This window comes from Sycon ciliatum, chromosome 7 (genome assembly GCF_964019385.1).
Source record: "Sycon ciliatum chromosome 7, ocSycCili1.1, whole genome shotgun sequence".
NCBI classification, from domain to species: Eukaryota; Metazoa; Porifera; class Calcarea; order Leucosolenida; family Sycettidae; genus Sycon; species Sycon ciliatum.
The window spans coordinates 3,300,519-3,319,874 of record NC_088649.1 but is presented as its reverse complement, the minus strand read 5'-3'; the positions used below and the strand labels follow the sequence as shown (position 1 = coordinate 3,319,874).

The 19,356-nt window shown below is 47.9% G+C and overlaps 1 protein-coding gene across 1 annotated transcript; it reads left to right on the top strand.

The window, feature by feature from the left end:
* The first annotated feature begins 1,010 nt into the window (after positions 1 to 1,010).
* On the top strand, positions 1,011 to 18,479 carry LOC135820747 (uncharacterized). The gene is made up of 12 exons (XM_065333768.1): positions 1,011 to 1,821; positions 2,050 to 2,125; positions 3,515 to 3,725; positions 4,120 to 4,272; positions 8,780 to 9,456; positions 11,555 to 12,835; positions 13,227 to 13,427; positions 14,531 to 14,579; positions 14,721 to 14,811; positions 15,223 to 15,299; positions 15,829 to 16,060; positions 17,934 to 18,479. Exons 2-12 carry the CDS (start codon positions 2,078 to 2,080, stop codon positions 17,956 to 17,958), a joined length of 3,045 nt encoding a protein of 1,014 aa, XP_065189840.1. The 5' UTR covers positions 1,011 to 1,821; positions 2,050 to 2,077; the 3' UTR covers positions 17,959 to 18,479.
* The last annotated feature ends 877 nt before the right edge of the window (positions 18,480 to 19,356 follow it).

The window sequence follows — 19,356 nt, the reverse complement described above, 5'->3', positions numbered from 1 at the left end:
TGAAGCTAGGTGTCAGGACGTCGAATGTCTCAGTACTCTGTCAGTTTTGTGCCTAGTTGTTGCACTTTCTGACTGTATATAGTATCTAGTTACAGTGGTGGAGAGTTACTCTTAAGTCGTTTCCATATTATGTCCTTTTCCTTTCTAATAATAATAATAAAAAAATTAAAATTAAATTAGAACGGAAAAGGACATATGGAAACGAGTTAAGAGTAACTCTCCACCACTGTAACTAGATACTATATACAGTCAGAAAGTGCAACAACTAGGCACAAAACTGACAGAGTACTGAGACATTCGACGTCTTGACACCTAGCTTCAACACATCTCCATAGCGCTAACCGACAGCCTTCCAACTTGGAAGGTTCAAGGTTATGGAACGACCAAAGAGGGGAAGGCAAGCGCAATGAAAACGAGCACAAGCTACAGTCCCTACGGAACAAAGAATGTCGATTGTCACTGGACGATGACGAGACCAGTAGGCGATTTGACAAAGCGGTCTAACTACAATTCGAAGCAGCAAAGCAGCACACCACCCAACTTGGGTGGGTCAAAAATATCAAAGATAAGTTAAGAAGGGGGAAGCTTTGCGAGAACGAATTGTACAAGCCGAAATCTAAACTCCTACAGTACTCCTGTATATAGTATCTAGTTACAGTGGTGGAGAGTTACTCTTAACTCGTTTCCATATGTCCTTTTCCTTTCTACTTTTATTATTGGCTCAATACCCGAGTTTCAAAAAAAATAAAAAAATAAAAAGGGGGGAGCCATGGTGCAAGCAGAGAGGGTGTTCAGGGAGTGTTCAGAGGGCATCTGTGGCTGAACGCCAGTCTCGGCTGCGGAGCGACTTGTAGGCGCCTTCCTTGAATGCCTGCATTCCCTTCTGCGTGGGAAGGTTGCGTAGCAGGGCAGATGGGAGACGATTCCAGTCTTGGATCGTGGCATGGGGGAATGATCGGAGAGCACTATTACGAGCTCCGGCGGGCAGTGTCGGTGCTAGTTGGTGCTGGTGCTGGTTCTTTTGCTGGTGGCGAGTGGAGCGCCGGTGCTGGTTTGCAACTGCCCTCGGTGGTGTCATGGTGGTCAGGATTGGGGGACCGTCGATCCAATGCAGCTTGTACAGGAATGTGAGTGTTGCGACTTGACGCCGAACAGTGAAGCTTGGGAGGTATGACCCTGGGCCGATAAGCTTTAGGGCTCGGTGCTGTACCCGGTCCAGCTGGTTCAGGGTAGATTGGGACGCACCCAACCATGAAAGCGGGCAGTACTCAAGTACTGGGCGGACGAAGCCGCGATACACGGCATACTTGGCCTTGCTGTCGAGAATGGACAGGGCCTTCCTCATGAAGCCAAGGTAATTCAGGTTAGAGGCCTGTGGTTATTCAGGGTAGCGCCCTGTGGTTATTCAGGTTAGAGGCCTGTGGTTATTCAGGGTAGCGCCCTGTGGTTTTTCTATGTTATGTTTTGCTTGCGTATTGGTGACCGATTTGTTTGTGTGCTATCTGGAGTCCTCGTTGATAGACTGCCCCTGTTTCTGTAGGCGTGTTCAACGTTGCTGTTCTGCCATTTGTTCTTGTGGCTATTTCTTGTCTGATATTTGGCCCCTGGGATGGCTGAGATGTTTGCGTCAGTCCGTGGTTCTTTCTGTGTGTGTCTTTCTGTCTGTGTGAGTTTTCGTAGCTCGGCTGCATGGTGGTTTGTCGCGTGATGGTTTTCCGGACAACTTGACAACTCCTGTGCTGCCAGGGGACTGATCACCCGGTTCAGCTGCCGCGGTCTTCGCAGTGCAGCCGGCTTGCCTTGGCTTCGCACCAGGGCAAGGTGGGGCTCACACCTAAAAGTATGGCGGCTCCCTCTATGTGTGGGCCCGATCTGTTTTCTTTTCACACCTTTGCCTTGGCTTTTCCCCGTTGTCCAGAGTTACTTATGTCTCTTACTGTTTTGGCCCTGCATGTTTTGTTTCTATTCTCCTGTGTATGTTGTTCACATTTGCTTTCTTTTTCTCCCGTCTTTCTTCTCGTTTTGTTTTTTCTTCTCTCCCATCCTCAGGAGAGGATGCATTTTTGTGCGTGGCCATATGTTGTCCGCTCCTGCGCGGACTGCGCAGGTTGCGAGTGCATGCATGGTACGCATTCTTGTTGTTTTGTTCCTTGCTTTTCCCGAGACTCTCCTTGGAGCAAGACCAGAATAATCAGTCCTCTGTTTGCGGTGGACGCGAGATTATGTGAGAGTAATCGGAAGAGCCTAATAGAGAGGTTAAGATGCACGTTATTTCCGACGTGACGCGCAATTTCACGTCGAACTTGGCGTAAAACTCCAAATTTCGACGTGAGCAGCAGGTCGCTCGCGTTGATTTTTCGACGTGCGAGCAAATAACACGAGCTGAACTTTCGCGTCACGTCGGAAATAACGTGCATCTTAACCTCTCTATTGTCTGGGAATAAACTCCCCGACGACAATTGTGTTTTGAGCAGGGAGTGGTGCTCTCTTGCAGGTTTGGCGAGTCGAAGGTTCGATGGACTTCTCGTGTGCTCTGGATGGCAGTCGTGAGTCAGTCAAGTGTCAAGTCAAGTCGGCGGAATAGCGCGAGCTCCAGTGTGGGAGCAAACACATACCTAAAAACATTATCTACGAAGTCGCAACCACTATTTCGTAAAGAAAAAGAAATTATTTTTAAAGAGCATATAGAGCATTACTGGCGGAACGCTGAGCTTCTCGAGGACCCGCTGCCGCAGCACTGCACACGGGATGCTGCCATACGCCTTATTTAGATGCGGGACGCTGCCATAAGCCGTGTTTAGGTCGACAAACAGGACATACTCATCGGAGTCATGCTCCAAAGTCTTCTCCATTGCTTGACATGCCACACTGGAAGTAGGGCAAGACATCCTCAGCTACTAATGTAGCTCTCAAGCGGTCTTGCAGAATACGGGCACGCAGCTTGCTGACAACGTCCAAGAGGCTAGTGCCGCATCAGTTATCATCACAATGGTGCAGATCTCCGTTCCACTGGATAGGTACAACCACTGTGTCACGCCAATCGTCAAAAAAGTGCCTTTGAACTGTGTAGCGGCGATATCGAAATTAACTGTCCGACTACTTGCACATTGAGTGTGCAACAACAGCACCTCAGCTCCTCAGTCGTCTCACTTTGTGTAATCGTAACATCCCCTAGTTTGCGTATCTCCAATAACATGAGCCTCCCAAGTTGGGTGGTCGTTGTTTCCCCTTCCCACGTTGGGTGGTCGTTGTTTCGCGTTCTTGAAGTGAGCCGTGGCTGTCCTGTGCCGTGGTGTTTCGTCCTTCACAATCATTTTGTCGTGGCTTAAGTTCTTAGTTAAGTTAACAGTGATATTTTGCTTGTTTTTGTCTTGATTGCGCTCACCTTCCCCTTTCTTCTTACATTATTTCATAATTTAGAGCCTTCCGAGCTATAAGTTTGTTGGTTGGTGTATCACATTGGAATTTTGTATCAATGTATGCTTTTGTTCTGCTCCCTGTTGTCGGCTGCAAGTTCTCAGCCCCCCGGAAAGGCTGGCATGACCTCTACATTGTGCATTGGTTGTCAGAAGGTGCAGTGCTGTGCAGCGTCATCACAGGGAACACGCTTAGATCAGATTTTCAGTTGCTACCGGATGTCCCAGAAAGGCACGATGTCATCTTTGCAGTCATGCGATTGGAGATCCTTGGGAGAGGCTGGATTCGAATCGTCTCCTACAATGACGGTATGGAAGTTACAGAAGACATTGTGAAAGCTCTTCCGGGTGAATCTAGGGCAATCCATACACAGTACAGATGTGATGAAGTTTGATGGTGTTACCAGATCGAATATGTGAGGAACTTGTGTATGTTTTGATTTTGCATGTCAATAAGCCTGTATTCTACCATCATGTCCAAGACAGAATAGTACCATTCTAGGTCTGTCCGTATTTGAGGGGCTAGAATGCGAAACTCGCTAAATCCATTTTATCACTTTTTGGATAATGGCCAAAAAAAGCTTCATTTTATGTGCGGTTTGCATCTAAGTCCATATTTGGGTTCGAGTCCTAATCCGGTTCTAGTCAGATTTGTGAAATTTTGCGTGGTGTTACCCCTGCACTTTTTCCTGAATTCTCACAGACCCTGTGATCGAGAACAGATTACGGCCCTCTTTGATGACCCAGCGGAATGGAATGCTTCCAATGCCTTCGGACTTGAGCAAGCTGATGATGATGTGTTATACATCCGCAAACCTAGTTCCCAATCCGCCGGAACCAAACTGTGGACCAACCAGTAAGCTAGTGGTAGCACATGAAACGTTCTGCTTGTTCATATTGACGTCCATTGGGTTGTGGACAACAGTTTTGTATCCTTCAAGAGGCACGGGCGTGGTTAGACACTTTTTTCTAATACAGACTTGTTAAACGTCCGGAATGATATTTCCCAAAATTCATCCGTGGCCACTCGGTATGATTGTTTCAGGAATGGCATGTTCTAGAAATGCAAAACATGAGTACCTTCAATACATTCATGTCAGTCATTACACAGTCTGGAAAGGGGATTTCCGAATTTACGGTTGTGGCGGCCACGGTTGCAGCAAAACTGTACCCCTTCCTTCCTGGTGAAGAGAACAATAATTATTCCCGTGGCTATGCAGAAAACGTTACTTCAGTAAAGTCTGGCGCTAGCCAGGGTCCACACAGCTTTAATTCCCGTAGCTATGCAGAAGACGTTACTTCAGTAACGTCTGGCGCTAGCCAGGGTCCACACAGCTTTAATTCCCGTAGCTATGCAGAAGACGTTACTTCAGTAACGTCTGGCGCTAGCCAGGGTCCACACAGCTTTAATTTGGTGTTTGTTTGTTTGTTTGTTTGTTTGTTTGTTTGTTTGTTTGTGTCACGCCTGGCGCTATCCCGTATCTGTACCGTACTGTACCGTACCAGCAAAGACAGCTGGCTACTATATGTTTGTTTGTTTGTGCCATCGACATGCCTGGCGCTATCCCCTACCTGTCCCGTACCATCAAGAGTACGGTACCATCAAGAGAATGAGTATATATTATGTGAAGTGTATCGGGGGAATGCATTCAGTGCAGTAACATTTTGTGTGGATTTGTGTGCGAGGCCGAGAACCCACTAGCAGGCTGGCTGGTCCGCCTGTCGACCAGCCCGGGGATCGGATGTAGGCTGATAGCATAATAATTATAACGTATCAGATTGAGTAATTATAACGTATATACAGTCATGTAGATCTATAGCAGGGAGTCATATTATGTAAACAACTCCCAGCTGTATGGGGAGATTTTCTGAAAAAAAATACGAAGTAGGGAGACGAGTGAATGCAATCAGAAAATCTCCCCATACAGCAGGGAGTCATATTATGTAAACGACTCCCTGCTGTATGGGGAGATCTTCTGAAAAAAATACGAAGTAGGGAGACGAGTAAATGCAATCAGAATGGATGTTAGTTGCCGTCAGTATAATATTAAGAAGAAGAAGAACGCCCGTGATCGGCAGAGTCAGCGCCGGTCCCAAGAAACGTCAGGACAGACATCCCGTCGACTCCAGAACGCCCGTGATCGGCAGAGTCAGCGCCGGTCCCATAGCTATGCAGAAGGCGTTACTTGTACTTCAGTATCTCATTGAAACGTTTTTGCAATACAATGATGTAGCTAATCAAAGGAAAAAGCATTTCCATCAGTTCTAACAACATGCACGATGAGCTAGGCAACAAAGCATAGCGCAGGGCCCTGAGCTTCCAAGCTCTCTCGTTTGGTGTTTGTTTGTTTGTTTGTGTGTTTTGTGTGTTTGTGTAACGCCTGGCGCTATCCTGTATCTGTCCCGTACCGTACCGTACCATCAAACACAGCTTGCCACATGCAGCTGGCCGCAATATTCAAATAGGGCTTTCAAACGCAAGATCATAACGTGAAGCAACTTGGAAGAAAGAGTATGAATGCGAAGTGTATGGGGGAATGCATGTAGGGCGATAGTGCGGGTTCGAATCCCAGGTTATGCTTAAAAAGTAGGAGAATTGAAAAATTTATAACATCCCTATGCTTTTTTTGCCTTGGTCATCAAGGCAGTGGACGGTGTCGTAGTACCCTCGACGGTACATGTCCAATACCTGCCCCGTACCTGTCCCGTATCTGTCCCGTTCCTGTCCCGTACCTTGTCCGTACCGTGCCATCAAAGACGGCTGGCCAAAATGCATATTCAAATAGGGCTTTCAAATGCAAGATCATAACGTGAAGCAACTTGGAAGAATTAGTATGTATGCGAAATGTATCGGGGATGCATAAAAGGCGATAGTGCGGATTCGAATCCCAGGTTATGTCTAAAAAAAAAGGAAAAATTTATATGAATTTATAACTTCCGTATGCTTTTTTGTCAGGGTCATCAAGGCAAAAAGGCATAGCGTAGGGCCCTGAGCTTCCAAGCTCTCTCGTTTGGTGTTTGTTTGTTTGTTTGTTTGTGTCACGCCTGGCGCTATCCCGTATCTGTCCCGTACTGTACCGTACCAGCAAAGACAGCTGGCCACAATATATATGTTTGTTTGTGCCATCGACATGCCTGGCGCTATCCCGTACCTGTCCCGTACCATCAAGAGTACGGTACCATCAAGAGAATGAGTATACAGGCGAAGTGTATCGGGGGAATGCATTCAGTGCAGTAACATTTTGTGTGGATTTGTGTGCGAGGCCGAGATCCCACTAGCAGGCTGGCTGGGCCGCCTGTCGACCAGCCCGTGAATCGCATGTAGGCGGATAGCATAATAATTATAACGTTTATACAGTCATGTAGATGTATAGCAGGGAGTCATATTATGTAAACGACTCCCTGCTGTATGGAGAGATTTTCTGGAAAGAAATACGAAGTAGGGAGACGAGTAAATGCAATCAGAATGGATGTTAGTTGCCCTCAGTATAATAATAAGAAGAAGATATACGCCCGTGATCGGCAGAGTCAGCGCCGGTCCCAGGAAACGTCAGAACAGACATCTCGTCGACTCCGGAACGCCCGTGATCGGCAGAGTCAGCCCCGGTCCCATACATATAGCTATGCAGAAGACGTTACTTCAGTATCTCATTGAAGCGTTTTTGCAATACAATGATGTAGCTAATCAAAGGAAAAAGCATTTCCATCAGTTCTAACAACATGCGCGATGAGCTAGGCAACAAAGCATAGCGCAGGGCCCTGAGCTTCCAAGCTCTCTCGTTTGGTGTTTGTTTGTTTGTTTGTGTCACGCCTGGTGCTATCCCGTATCTGTCCCGTACCGTACCATCAACAGAATGAGTATGCATGGTAGCATTATGTATAGCATCAAAAGTATAATAACCTGGTTATGTACTCTTCATAGCATTAAATCGGTCAGCGCCAAGAAATGAGAGACTGTAGAGGCCTGGCATATATGTATGCGAAGTGTATCGGGGGAATGCATGCAGGGCGATATTGCAATAACGTCTGGCGCTAGCCAGGGTCCACAAAAACTTCCTCCGTTAACAAAACCTTCGTGATGGATTTTGATGGATATGAAAATTATTCGAACATGTTTGTTAGAATCCATAATTATTGTTCTCTCCACCGTTCCTTCTTGCTTTCATCGTTGTTATTGCACTTAGTTTCACGTGTTGATATTGCACGAATAAAGTTCCCATGTCGATTCAGCTTGTTCTGTTGACTGCGGTCAAGAAATATTGGTGTGTACATTTGTGTAATGCACGTGCTACCGATGGGGTCTCGTACTCACCATGCATTTGTAGTGTAGCTGGGGGTAGACACTTGAAATGCCCACGTTTTGCTTGCGCACGGTGAGAGGTGACAAACTTCACAACAGTTTGATGCGTTGCACTTCTTTTCAAAGTAAAGGGGTTTTCATACTAATTGTTATATGCGGAGCATAGTGTGCACCAGCGACTTGGGACCTGAAATGGCACATCTAAAGTGCGCACTATACTCCGGCTAATACGGTAGTTCTGGATGGCCTTATACGATAGGTAGCATCCTCGCAATTTAAGCGGATTTGCAAACTTCACTTGTGCCAATTCAGGACAATAATAAGACTGCAAATAGGCCAGGAAGACAACGCCATGAGAATTTGTGAGATCATAACCCGGAGATTTGTGATTTGTAGAGTGCTTTGGAATTGGGCAATAATGATAGTCGCGGATTCATTTTCATTCGGTGTTGTTATTTTTTGCGGTTTGAAAGTGGTTATTGCACCAGTAGAAAAAGAGAGACAGGCAGACAAGCAGACAGACGGACGAACAGACGGACGGACGGACGGAGAGGGTGGATATTGAGAGGGGCAAGAAGTTATTGTGTGCCATGTAAATACATACTTTATAGTAACTACGGCAAGCGAATACGGTGGCCTACTAGAGTAGCTTGCACTCTTCAGGCCCGCCATTCTTTTCTGTCCTGCGCTCTTTCGCCAAACTCGAAGATCTGATGGCGTTCGAGTACGTAAGCTATATCCAGTGAGGTCAGCAATGACAGTTGTCGCTAGATTGGTGCAGGTGCGACCCAGAAAACCCTCTGCGGTGATTGGGCACGGTAATGTATGGGACGGCGTGTTTGCATACAAACTTGTCTAGTATACAAGCATAGCCCCTATGAAAGCCTGTGAAACTCTGTAATAATCTACATATATCCCACGGCTTCTTGACAAGGATTTTTAGATTGTGAGTTAACTCTGGCTTATCCTCTCCAACCATTATTTTTAGCAGTCACTGCAATTGCTGGCAAATGAAAGGTTTGAAAATTTGAAACCGTGACCTCTTTGTTTTCTTTGTGCCCAGTTCTTGAGCACATGTTCACAATCGGACTCCAACTGGAGATTGGAGTGCCGTTTATACGCATGATTCTCCTTGGTGAAACCGGTTCAGGCAAGACTAGCCTGGTACGCTCTCTCTGCCGGGAGAAAATCCTGCATGGGAAGATGGACAGCAGCACGGTCGGGGTGGACGAAAGCATGTTCATCATTGACGGTGGTCAGCTGGAGCGGGCAGCCAGCAAAGATGGAGAGGAAATGCTAAGAAGGAGGATCGCCTCTGTGATCAAGCGTACCATGATTCATCCAAACACCTTCCTGGCCTTCCTGCGCACCTTTTGCTCTGCTTCTGCCAGCTATGCTTTTCCGAACTCCACTGCAAGCAAGGTTTGGCCAGAGCGTTCTTCAGTGACAGGTGATATCACTGGATTAACCGGCCCATGCTCTGACTTGGCAGGAAGCAAGAATGAGTTACCGCAAAATGTGATTAGTGATATCTCAAACCGAGTGATGTCCATTGCCTTCATCAAAGGTGTCAGGGCGAGAGTTGCCGAGAGACCGTTCCAAATCATCCGCATCTGGGACACGGCAGGCCAGGACTCGTATCGGCTACTTCAGCACATCGGCTTCGGCGCAGACCGCACGGCATACGCGATTGTCTTCAACGCAAGCCAGTCCGTGGAAGCAGAAACTCCGCAGAGCACTGTAAGTGTTGATGGCTGTTGAGAAACCGTTCGACAGCGGGCTTGTTTTGGTCTAGGTTGTCCAACGCCTTCTTTGTGCAGTGTGAAATACCTGTGGCAGTACGGCATTACCAGCATGCAGCAATCACCCAATAGATGTTGCATTGTATTGCATTGTATTCATTTATTTGAATTCGGTATCTCAGCCGTACGATGTAGAACTTGGGAAGATCCGAAGATGAATGGCTTCCAGTGACATTCAGACCGTACAAAAGGCTGTTAAATGCAAACAAGTGCTTCGGTTTAGACAATTGCAATAAAGTTTGACCTCCGCCATCCTATAGCATATACATGAAGGGGAGAAGAGTCAGCACACATTGAATACTTGCTAAATTGAAGATAAGATACTCTGGTATTGACCACGAACCATTCTGTCTACGCACAAAGTCGAGCTATATGTTGTTAAAGATTGTCGGATGGATAATGTTATGTTTCAAAAAGGCTGACCTACTATTGGTGCCCCTTCCCCTCACCCCACATCTCTCTCTCTCTCTCTCTCTCTCTCTCACATATCATTCTTTGAAAGAAGGACAAGTTGGCACACGTATTTTCTAGGGTGTTAACCGCACCCCCCTTTCGAGTCCAAACATTGCATTGATTTTTTGTTTGACATTCAATGTAAAAGTCCCAAGTCGGACTTTTGGCAACCTGACTTAAAAAAAGTTGAGAAGCGTGACTGAAGTTCTACAAAAGTTACCTAGTTTGCCCTTCACTCAGAACTGACAACATGTAAGTGTAGAAACTTCGCAGTAGTACAATGATGGATTTCAGTATAATTATGGAAAGCAGTCGGATGACGCCATACATGTATTACATGCATGCAGTGCTTGTCCGCTGGTCGATTTACATCCAGCACTCGGAGTCTGAGCCGCTGGGTCAGTCTTCGAGTCTTTATGCATTTTAATGTGTGGTACACCCCGGAATTTTTTTATTATTTTGATTGGGAACACAGCCCTACAAAGAGACATGTGGAGACAAACACAAGACAAGACACAGGGGATGCAGGGACGACGTGCCGATGTACAGGGAGCAACTAGACCGACCAGGGGTCTCGGCGTTAGCGTTGCAACCTGGCATCGAAAAAATAGGGGGGTTACATGGTCAAGTAGCAAAAATAATAATTTGGTTCGAGAAAGGGGCGCTAGTATTGCACCAAATAATATAAATATGTGTAATAACTAAACTGGAAGGGAAAAAGAAAAAAGAAAACAATAATGATAACAAGCAAAGTACTAGTAGAAAGGTAAAATTATACTAAATGGGTCTCAATATCATCGTCACAGGTACTGTGTGGACCACAGCCATCTCTTTCGGATTAGATCCTTACATACGTTGACCTTGAAGGTTTGGAGGCCTCTTGAATGAGGTTTGTGAAGCAGGAGGTCCGCAGGCAGGTTGTTCCAGGGTGTGATGGCGAAGAAGGGGAAGGATCGCAGGAGGTAGTCAGGGGCTGTGCGAGGGGGTGTCCACTTCAGCTGGAAGCCATGGTACGTCTAGCGTTTTTGCCGTGTGCACATGCTGGCTACGGCAGGGAGCTTGGTTGGTGGCAGCATGGCCTTTACCTGGGGAGGCCCTGGAATGTAGTGCAGCTTGTACAAGTATGACAGGGCTGCCACCATCCGGCGAAGCTGAATACTTAGAAGTATGGTTCCAAGTCCCAGGAAATGCAGGGCACGTTGCTGAACCTTATCCAGCTGGGCCATGTTAGTTGCGGCTGCGCTCGACCAGGCCAGTGGGGCATATTCAAGTAGGGGTCGCACGAATCTCTTGTAGACTGCCACTCAACCATGGTCGTCCAGGATGGGTGCTGCCTTTTGTAGAAAACCCAGCCTTTGGGAGGCACGCAGTGCAACACTGCGAGTGTGCGCTCTGTAGGAGAGAGTAGGATCGAGCATGACTCCCAGCAGCTTCAGGGTATCTGTCTCCTGGAGTGCTTCACTTCCAAAGGTGTCTGGTGGAGTGCAGGGGGGGAACGTGCATTACGGTACTTATCCTTGTGCTCACTGTTCATGTGTGTCCCCTGTACGTGGTAATGTCTATGCTGTTACTGTGCTATGCAGGTTCGACACGAGGGCAAACCTCGGCCTTGCACTGCAGCTGTGCCGAGACAGCCAATCCTGACGTATATCCACGACTACCTGGCCACAATACACAACATGCCGAGTAGCAGAAACGTGCGCGTGTTCCTCGTTGGCACGCATATCGACCAGCGTGGCTGGTTCAGTGGAGCGACCCTGGATGCAGAACGAGACACCATCATGAAGAGTCTTGAAGGAAAACCGTACTGCCAATTGCTGAAGTCTGACGATATCGTGTTTGTCGACAACACGTATTCCGGCAGCTTCTTCTGGCCGGAAAACTCTGGAATCAGAAGCCTACGCTGTAAGCTCATCGAGGAGAGTGCCAACCAGGAGACATTCCCACTTGCACGTGTTCTGGAAACACTCGCACTTCTGGAGCTCTCTAATGATGCTCGTCTCTCCAGTCCCTGGATCTCGCTCGATGATATGCTTCGTCTAGCCCGCCGCCTTGGCATTGCGCACCGAGTGGATGAGCTCAAACCTATGCTGGGCTTTCACCACAACCTTGGCACCGTTCTCTTCTTTCCGCAGTCCGTAGCACTGCGGGATAAAGTGATCATCAACGTACCATCCGTGATGAAGCTGGCTGGCTCGCTCATTCAGCCTGGAATGAAGCGAGAAGATTTCGTGAAGGATCCACCATCACGCGATGACATTGATCTCTACCGACAAGGCTACATCACGGTTGAACTGGCCCTGCGTCTATGGCAAGAGCACAGTCCCGAGTTCTACCGGCTGATGTTGAATGAGGAGCATCGCCACACCTTCTTGCAGCTAATGGAGACACTGTGTATCTTGTGTGACGTGGGCGAAGTCACCACGGCCAGGAACGGAAAGAAGAAAGTCTTTCTCATGCCAGCTGCGGCCGAAAATGAGTCTATCCCTGAGCTGGAAGGCGGCTCCACATCCGAGGCCATTCTTCTGGCTTGCGACGAGAACGACCACTTTCCACATGACATGTTCCTCACAATCGGCACGAAATGCATCACTCGCCACAACCAGCTCCTCGTCGAGAGCGGCACGAAAACCAGCGCCTGGAGGAAGACTGCCCTGTCCAAGTTTACCATGCGACTACCGTGGAATGTCAGCAACGGAGAGTGGCTGCAAGTGTCCTACTGGAAGTGCGGCATCTCTCTCAGAATGGAGTCGGTCAACGAGCAGCATGTCTTTGGCAGTGGTGAGGGTGAGGCAGCGCTACATCAGGTGAAGCAATGGTTGTCTGACATGCAGGCACTTACCAGTCAGAAACTTCTGATTGAGGTGAGTCACGATGCCGTGTCATATCTTTACTCAACTCCATATTCTCCCTTGTGGAGCATGCTTTTCTTGTGCCGTCCACTAAATACGGTGAACGGGTGGTGAATGGCTGGTGAATGGCTGGTGAATGGCTGGTGAATGGCTGGTGAATGGCTGGTGAATGGCTGGTGGATGGCTGGTGGATGGCTGGTGAATGGCTGGTGAATGGCTGGACGGTCTTCCTTAGCACTTGCTCTTCTCTAGTATTGAACAATTCCATTCGATGATTATTTCTTGTCCCGCCATACATGTACAGTTGTTGTCCACCTGGTCATGGTAGCCACCGACATTACCCATCATCACACGTGTTGTGTTTATGATCCTTGTCTGTTGTTGTGGTTGTTGTGCTGTGCAGGAGACGGTGGCATGCGGTTGTGGCAAGATGAGCGATAGTGTGCTGTGCACTACGCACGGTAGAGGGCAGTGCATCGACCACGCTACCTGCTTTCACACAGTCGACGTGTTTGAGCCCGGAACAACTCCGATGTGTCCCGTCTTGAACAAGGAGGCGAGGATCCCCAATGGAGGACTGTCCTTCTGGAAGAGATGGACTCAGGTGAGAGTGCATGGAAATGTACCAAGAGTATCTATACCACCCCCACTCCTATACGAGCATATTATACCCCCCCCCCCCCCACACACACACCAGTATATTACCCCCCCCCCCCATCCAAGCATCTATAACTCTTCCAAGACCATATCCCCCCCCCCCAAGACTCTACGTGTATACTGCCAAGTATATTCCCAAGTATAGAGTACATTCATGTTTATGCCACCCCCCCCCCCCCCCTCCCTCCCCTCCCCCCCCCCCCCCCCCCACACACACACACGCAGTTCAGCGATCCTCTGTGAATGCCGCTGTCTGATGATTACTGATTTGCATGAAACTTGAAGTTACAACTTCACAGCTCTTTGCATTCGCCGTGTGTGTGTGTGTGTGTGCATATGTGTGTGTGTGCATATGTGTGTATGTGTGTGATTGTGTGTGTGCTTGTTTGGCTGAGGGCCAACTTCCCGGCCACCAACAGCGTGGTTCAGCACAGTGCGTCAGTTGCTGCCGATGGTTCCGAAGTAAGGGTGGGCTTGCAGTTCATCGCTGCCAGCCAGCACTCCCTGAACATGCAGATATAGCATTGACGGCGTCTCTCGCTCGTTGCTGCTTTCAGCATTGTCACCGCTGCAATCGCTGCTTCAAGTTTTTAACCGCCATAACTGCTACCGTGGTTTTAACCGCCATAACTGCTACCGTGGAAAACGTCTTGCTGCAGCCGATAGGGAATCACTGCCGCTGATCTGCATGCATTGCCCAAAGCGCTTCCGACGACAGCACGACTTGATGAGGCACCAGAAGACCTGCCAATGACGGTGCTCTCCAAACTCTGGCCACCTCCGGGGGTGACATTGCCCAATGGGCAGTCATGCTATAGTAGTAGTAGTAGTGTGTGAGTGTGTGTGTGTGTGTGTGTGTGTGTGTGTGTGTGTGTGTGCGTGTGCGTGTGTGTGCGTGTGCGTGCGTGTGCTTTGTGTGAGTGTGCTGTGTGTGAGTGTGTGTGTGTGTGTGGGGGGGGGGGGGGGGGTTGGTGGGGTGAGAGGGTTTGGTGCATGTGCCCTTGCACTCACTATCTTCCATGTGTGCGTGTGCTGATCCACTGTTGACAGGACCCTTCAAACCTTGTCCTGCGCCGAGAACCGACTCCATCAGGCTCAGGTAAGGGAAATTCCCTAAACGCGGGTAAAACGGTTTTGTACCGCTTATATATCCATTTACAATGAACCGCTTGCAGATAAATCTCTTCTCTTTTGTCACTCAGCTGATTTCATTGTCTGATTTCATTGTGTATCTGTGCAGCGTGTGTGGACACTGGCGGTGCAGCCATCAGTTTACTTTACATGTCGCCGGAGGAATACGTCTCGGCCAAGTACTGCAATCTGAACAACGTGTATGTAATATCTAAAATGTCCTAGGAACCCATAACCATCAAGAATGTGCAATAGCCTGTACAATCTCTATCCAATGCTGGGCCTAGGGGACTGTTGGGCTTCACATCACATGGCATGTTTCGATAAGTTACGCTGGCAAACAGTGCAAAGTGACCTTCAGAGAGGTGAACCCAAATAAGGGGATGGATTCGATCCTGTAGCTATCATGCACAGGGTGCAAACAATGTGTACGGGTTTGTCAGTATGATGTGAAGTTATGGTGCGTGTACACGAACATTCATGTACGGATGTGTGTGTGTGTGTGTGTGTATGTGTGTGTGTGTATGTGTGTGTGTGTGTGTGTGTGTGTGTGTGTGTGTGTGTGTGTGTGTGTATATGTGTGTGAATGTGCGCACATTATTTTCTCTCAGTGATAAGCTGGTGACACTTACCGACTTGACTGATCTCGGAAACAAGATGGCGGAGTACTTGACTCTTGCGGAACGAAGTAAGGGTTCACACTTTTGTTGTTTAGTTTTCATCTTGTCATAGGCTTTCACATTCAGGTATATATCATGAGGTGAGAGTGACGAGACCGGTGGAGGGCGCGAAAGAAGAACTTCTTTTCTTCTTTTTTAGAAGGAGTTACATTTGAACCCGTAATCCTGTGTTTCTATGTTCTTTATTCTATTCTATTCTCTTGTTCTGCTTCTGGATCACAGAGAAACCGTTTTCCTGTTCTGGTTCTGGATTACAGAGAAGCTATTCTCTTGTTATGGTTCTGGATTTAAGAGTAACTGTTCTCTTGCTCTGATTCTGGATTACAGCAAAACCGTTTTCTTGTTCTGGTTCTGGATTACAGAGAAACGATTATCTTGTTCTGGTTCTGGGTAACAGAGAAACTATTCTCTTGTTCTGGTTCTGGATTACAGAGAAACTATTCTCTTGTTCTGGTTCTGGATTACAGAGAAACTATTTTCTGACTATGGTTCTGGATCACGGAGAAACTGTTTTCTTGTTCTGATTCTGGATTACAGAGAAACTGGCCAAGCAGCTGGTAATGGCAGCCGGTGAGTTTGTCAACAACTTCGAGAGCATCATGATCTCTTACATCAAGGAGAACCAACGCGGCCTAGCTGATACCGACAATGTGGCCGGTCAGCTCTTCTACATCGTCCACAAGAAGGAGATCAGCTGCAATGAGCTTCTGTGCATCTTGGCAGCGTTCACTCGGGAGGAAGTCGTTGAGAGAGTAGCACAGATTATTGAGTGAGTGTGACACATGCGGACACCGGTGGAGCATTTGACCAGTGGAAGCGCTAGGGTAGGGGTGGTGTGTGTGTGTGGGGGGGGGGGGTGTAGAACAAACGAGAGAGCTTGGAAGCTCAGGGCCCTACGCTATGCTTTTTTGCCTTGATGACCTAGACAAAAAAAGCATAGGGATGTTATAAATTCTTTAAAAAATTCCTTTTTTTAAGACATAACCTGGGATTCGAACCCGCACTATCGCGCGCCCTGCATGCATCCCACGATACACTTCGCATACATACTAATTCTTCCAAGTTGCTTCACGTTATGATCTTGCATTTGAAAGCCCTATTTGAATATGCATTGTGGCCAGCCGTCTTTGATGGTACGGTACGGTACGGGATAGGTACGGGACAGGTACGATCGAGGGTAATACGACACCGTCTACCGCCTTGATGACGGCAAAAAAGCATAGGGAATTAGGGATGTTATAAATTTTTCAATTCTCCTATTTTTTTCAGGTATATCCTGGGATTCGAACCCGCACTATCGCCCTACATGCATTCCCCCATACACTTCGCATTCATACCCATTCTTCCAAGTTGCTTCACTTTATGATCTTGCGTTTGAAAGCCCTATTTGAGTATTGCGCCCTGCTGTATGTAGCCAGCTGTGTTTGATGGTACGGTACGGTACGGGACGGATACGGGATAGCGCCAGGCGTGACACAAACAAACAAACACACAAATACCAAATTAAAGCTGTGTGGACCCTGGCTAGCGCCAGACGTTACTGAAGTAACGTCTTCTGCATAGCTACGGGAATAATACATGAGTACAGAGAGAAGCCATTACTGGCTTGGGGGGGGGGGGGGGGGAGCAGCAGGGCGCGGAACATTATTCAGGGACTAATTTACTTCAAAAAAATTGCATAGCAATAATTGCTACACACCTCGATGTTTGCATAGCAACGCAACAATTTTGCATAGCAGTTTTTTTCCGTCGACAATGCAGTCTTCAGTGCACTTCCACTTATACCGTCAACAAACGCCATGCTGCCTCAAACCACGAAGCGAGGACGCCTTCTCCCTGCACATTTTGCAAAATATCTTGGTCACAGCTCCACCACTCGACTCTGCGCGAATCCATTCTTTTTTGGGATCAAATAATTCAGCAATCCACTTGTCCACAGTACCTTGCTTCACAGACATGCCGGCAGTGAAGAGGCTTCATCAATAAGGCTAGCAGAATTTTACAAAGATAAGTCCTGAACGGTCGAGACGCCTACTGCTAGTGAAGCAACGCGGTCTAAATCTCAAAAGCAGGTGAAGTACTTGTCGACACTCGCCTCGCGCTTCCTGGGCTGCACTTCAAGTAAGTATTAGTTAGTTAGTTTCCAAGACCAAGTGCACGTGCTGCGGTGCGCGTGCGGAGATAGTGTGACATATGGCCATGGTCCCGCGGCCCGCGCGTGGGTATGGTGTAAAATCTACCTGCAGTGCAGGCTGGACAACCACACACACACACAGTCTAATCTAGTCACAGTGCATGGCGCGCCATCTCGTGGCGCCAAACCAGCCACACACACTGTAAAGCTACACATGTGCATGCGCTACGCGTGCACTACAAGTCTATGTCCAGGGCCATACTTAGCTGTATGTTGTGTCGCAGTTTACCGCGACTCACTACGAACTTCGAATCGCAGACACTGTGTTTTGCGTCGCAAATTGCGATGCGATACCGGTTAAATTAGTCCCTGTTATTATATGAAAAAGGACATTTTCTCAAAGTGCCGCCACGGGAATAAATAAAACCTTCGGAACTGTGAACCGAGATTGTACCTGTTCACCATGGGTGTTCTTCTGTTTATGGTTGTTTTTTGCACTCCCTCTTAGGCGTGCACGGTTCAGTGACGGTTGAGCTCATGATGAGGTCGTCTCGAGCCGGCAAGGCATCCGACAAAACCTGGTGCACCGCGTAGGTTTGTCGTGTGCTGTCCGTGGTGGCCAACGCCTATCTCTGTCCAGTGCCTTGCGCAGTGGAGTGCTTGCTCAAAGTAATGTGCAGGCTGCACTTTGGACATGGACAATAGTCACACGGAATCATGACCTATTATCCAGTTGGCCATTGATTTCTTTTTGCTGCATGTTCTGATCGGCTCATAATGGATGCACACGTTGATTTGACCCGTTTACAACTTTCCCCCGAGCTGATGAATACCTTAACTTGAATGATCGTTTTTCTGGGTACAATGTATTTTTCCATTTTGCATCCTCAATTTTTGAATTATTGATGACGTATTCTTTTGAAATTCTCTGCATGTACTTTAGAACTACTGTATAACTACACATATGATGCAGCGTTGCATTGTGATTTCCTTTAAACAACTTTAGTGGGGTTTCCACACAAGTGTTGGATATTTCTGGTACGTTTTCGCGCTTCCCCAAGTTTTCCGATGGATTTCATCAGTGCTTTAGAAGTAGCTCTGTACTACTAGTACCAATAACACACACACACACACACACACACGCACGCACACACACACAGTGCCTGCTCCAGAGCCGGGTGAGTCGGGTAATCGACCCGGTTGGGCGGCGCTTGGACCCGGTCGAAAATATAGTACCGGATCACCTGTGACCCGGTTGGTACTTTACACGTTCGAACTTTGAAAGGACTGACATGTATATATGTGTGACAGATAATGCAGAGGCGCGCGTCGAAGTGAAAGTAGTCAGTATCCGGTGTGTGCACGTGCTCAGTTCGAGCTTGATCGTTGAGGTGTTGTTTTTTGGAATTGGAGCCTCCAGCGAAGAGGCGAATCCACAGGACCTGCTTCCAGGAGTCTTGGAAACAGGCCGTCCATGGCTTGTCTACGACATGGAGAGCATGTGACTCGGCTGGTGAGACAGCGCCAGGTACATGTGTACCCGGCTTCGACCCGGTTGAAATGATTGCACCAGGTACACGTGTACCCGACTGTCCTACAATCCTAGAGCAGACACTGACACACACACGTACACACACACAAACACACACACACACATACACACCACACAGACACGCACACACACACACACACACACACACGCACACACACACACACTCAGACATGCCCATCGCGGAAGTGATGATAGCGAACAGCTATGTTCGACGTAGCAACTTATGCTAGGATTACACCATTCAACAGCTTGCAAGGCTGATGAATTGACTGACACACACACGAACGCACACACACACGTACACGCACATGCACACACACCACACACATAGGTACTCAGACATGCCCATCGCGGAAGCGATGATAGCGAACAGCTATAG

Coding starts and splice junctions, on each gene's coding strand:
- LOC135820747 (XM_065333768.1), top strand. CDS start 2,078: ATGTTGTCCGCTCCTGCGCGGACTGCGCAGGTTGCGAGTGCATGCATG. Junction 12,836..13,226: donor GTCAGAAACTTCTGATTGAG/GTGAGTCACGAT, acceptor TGTGCTGTGCAG/GAGACGGTGGCATGCGGTTG. Junction 14,580..14,720: donor ACCGACTCCATCAGGCTCAG/GTAAGGGAAATT, acceptor GTATCTGTGCAG/CGTGTGTGGACACTGGCGGT.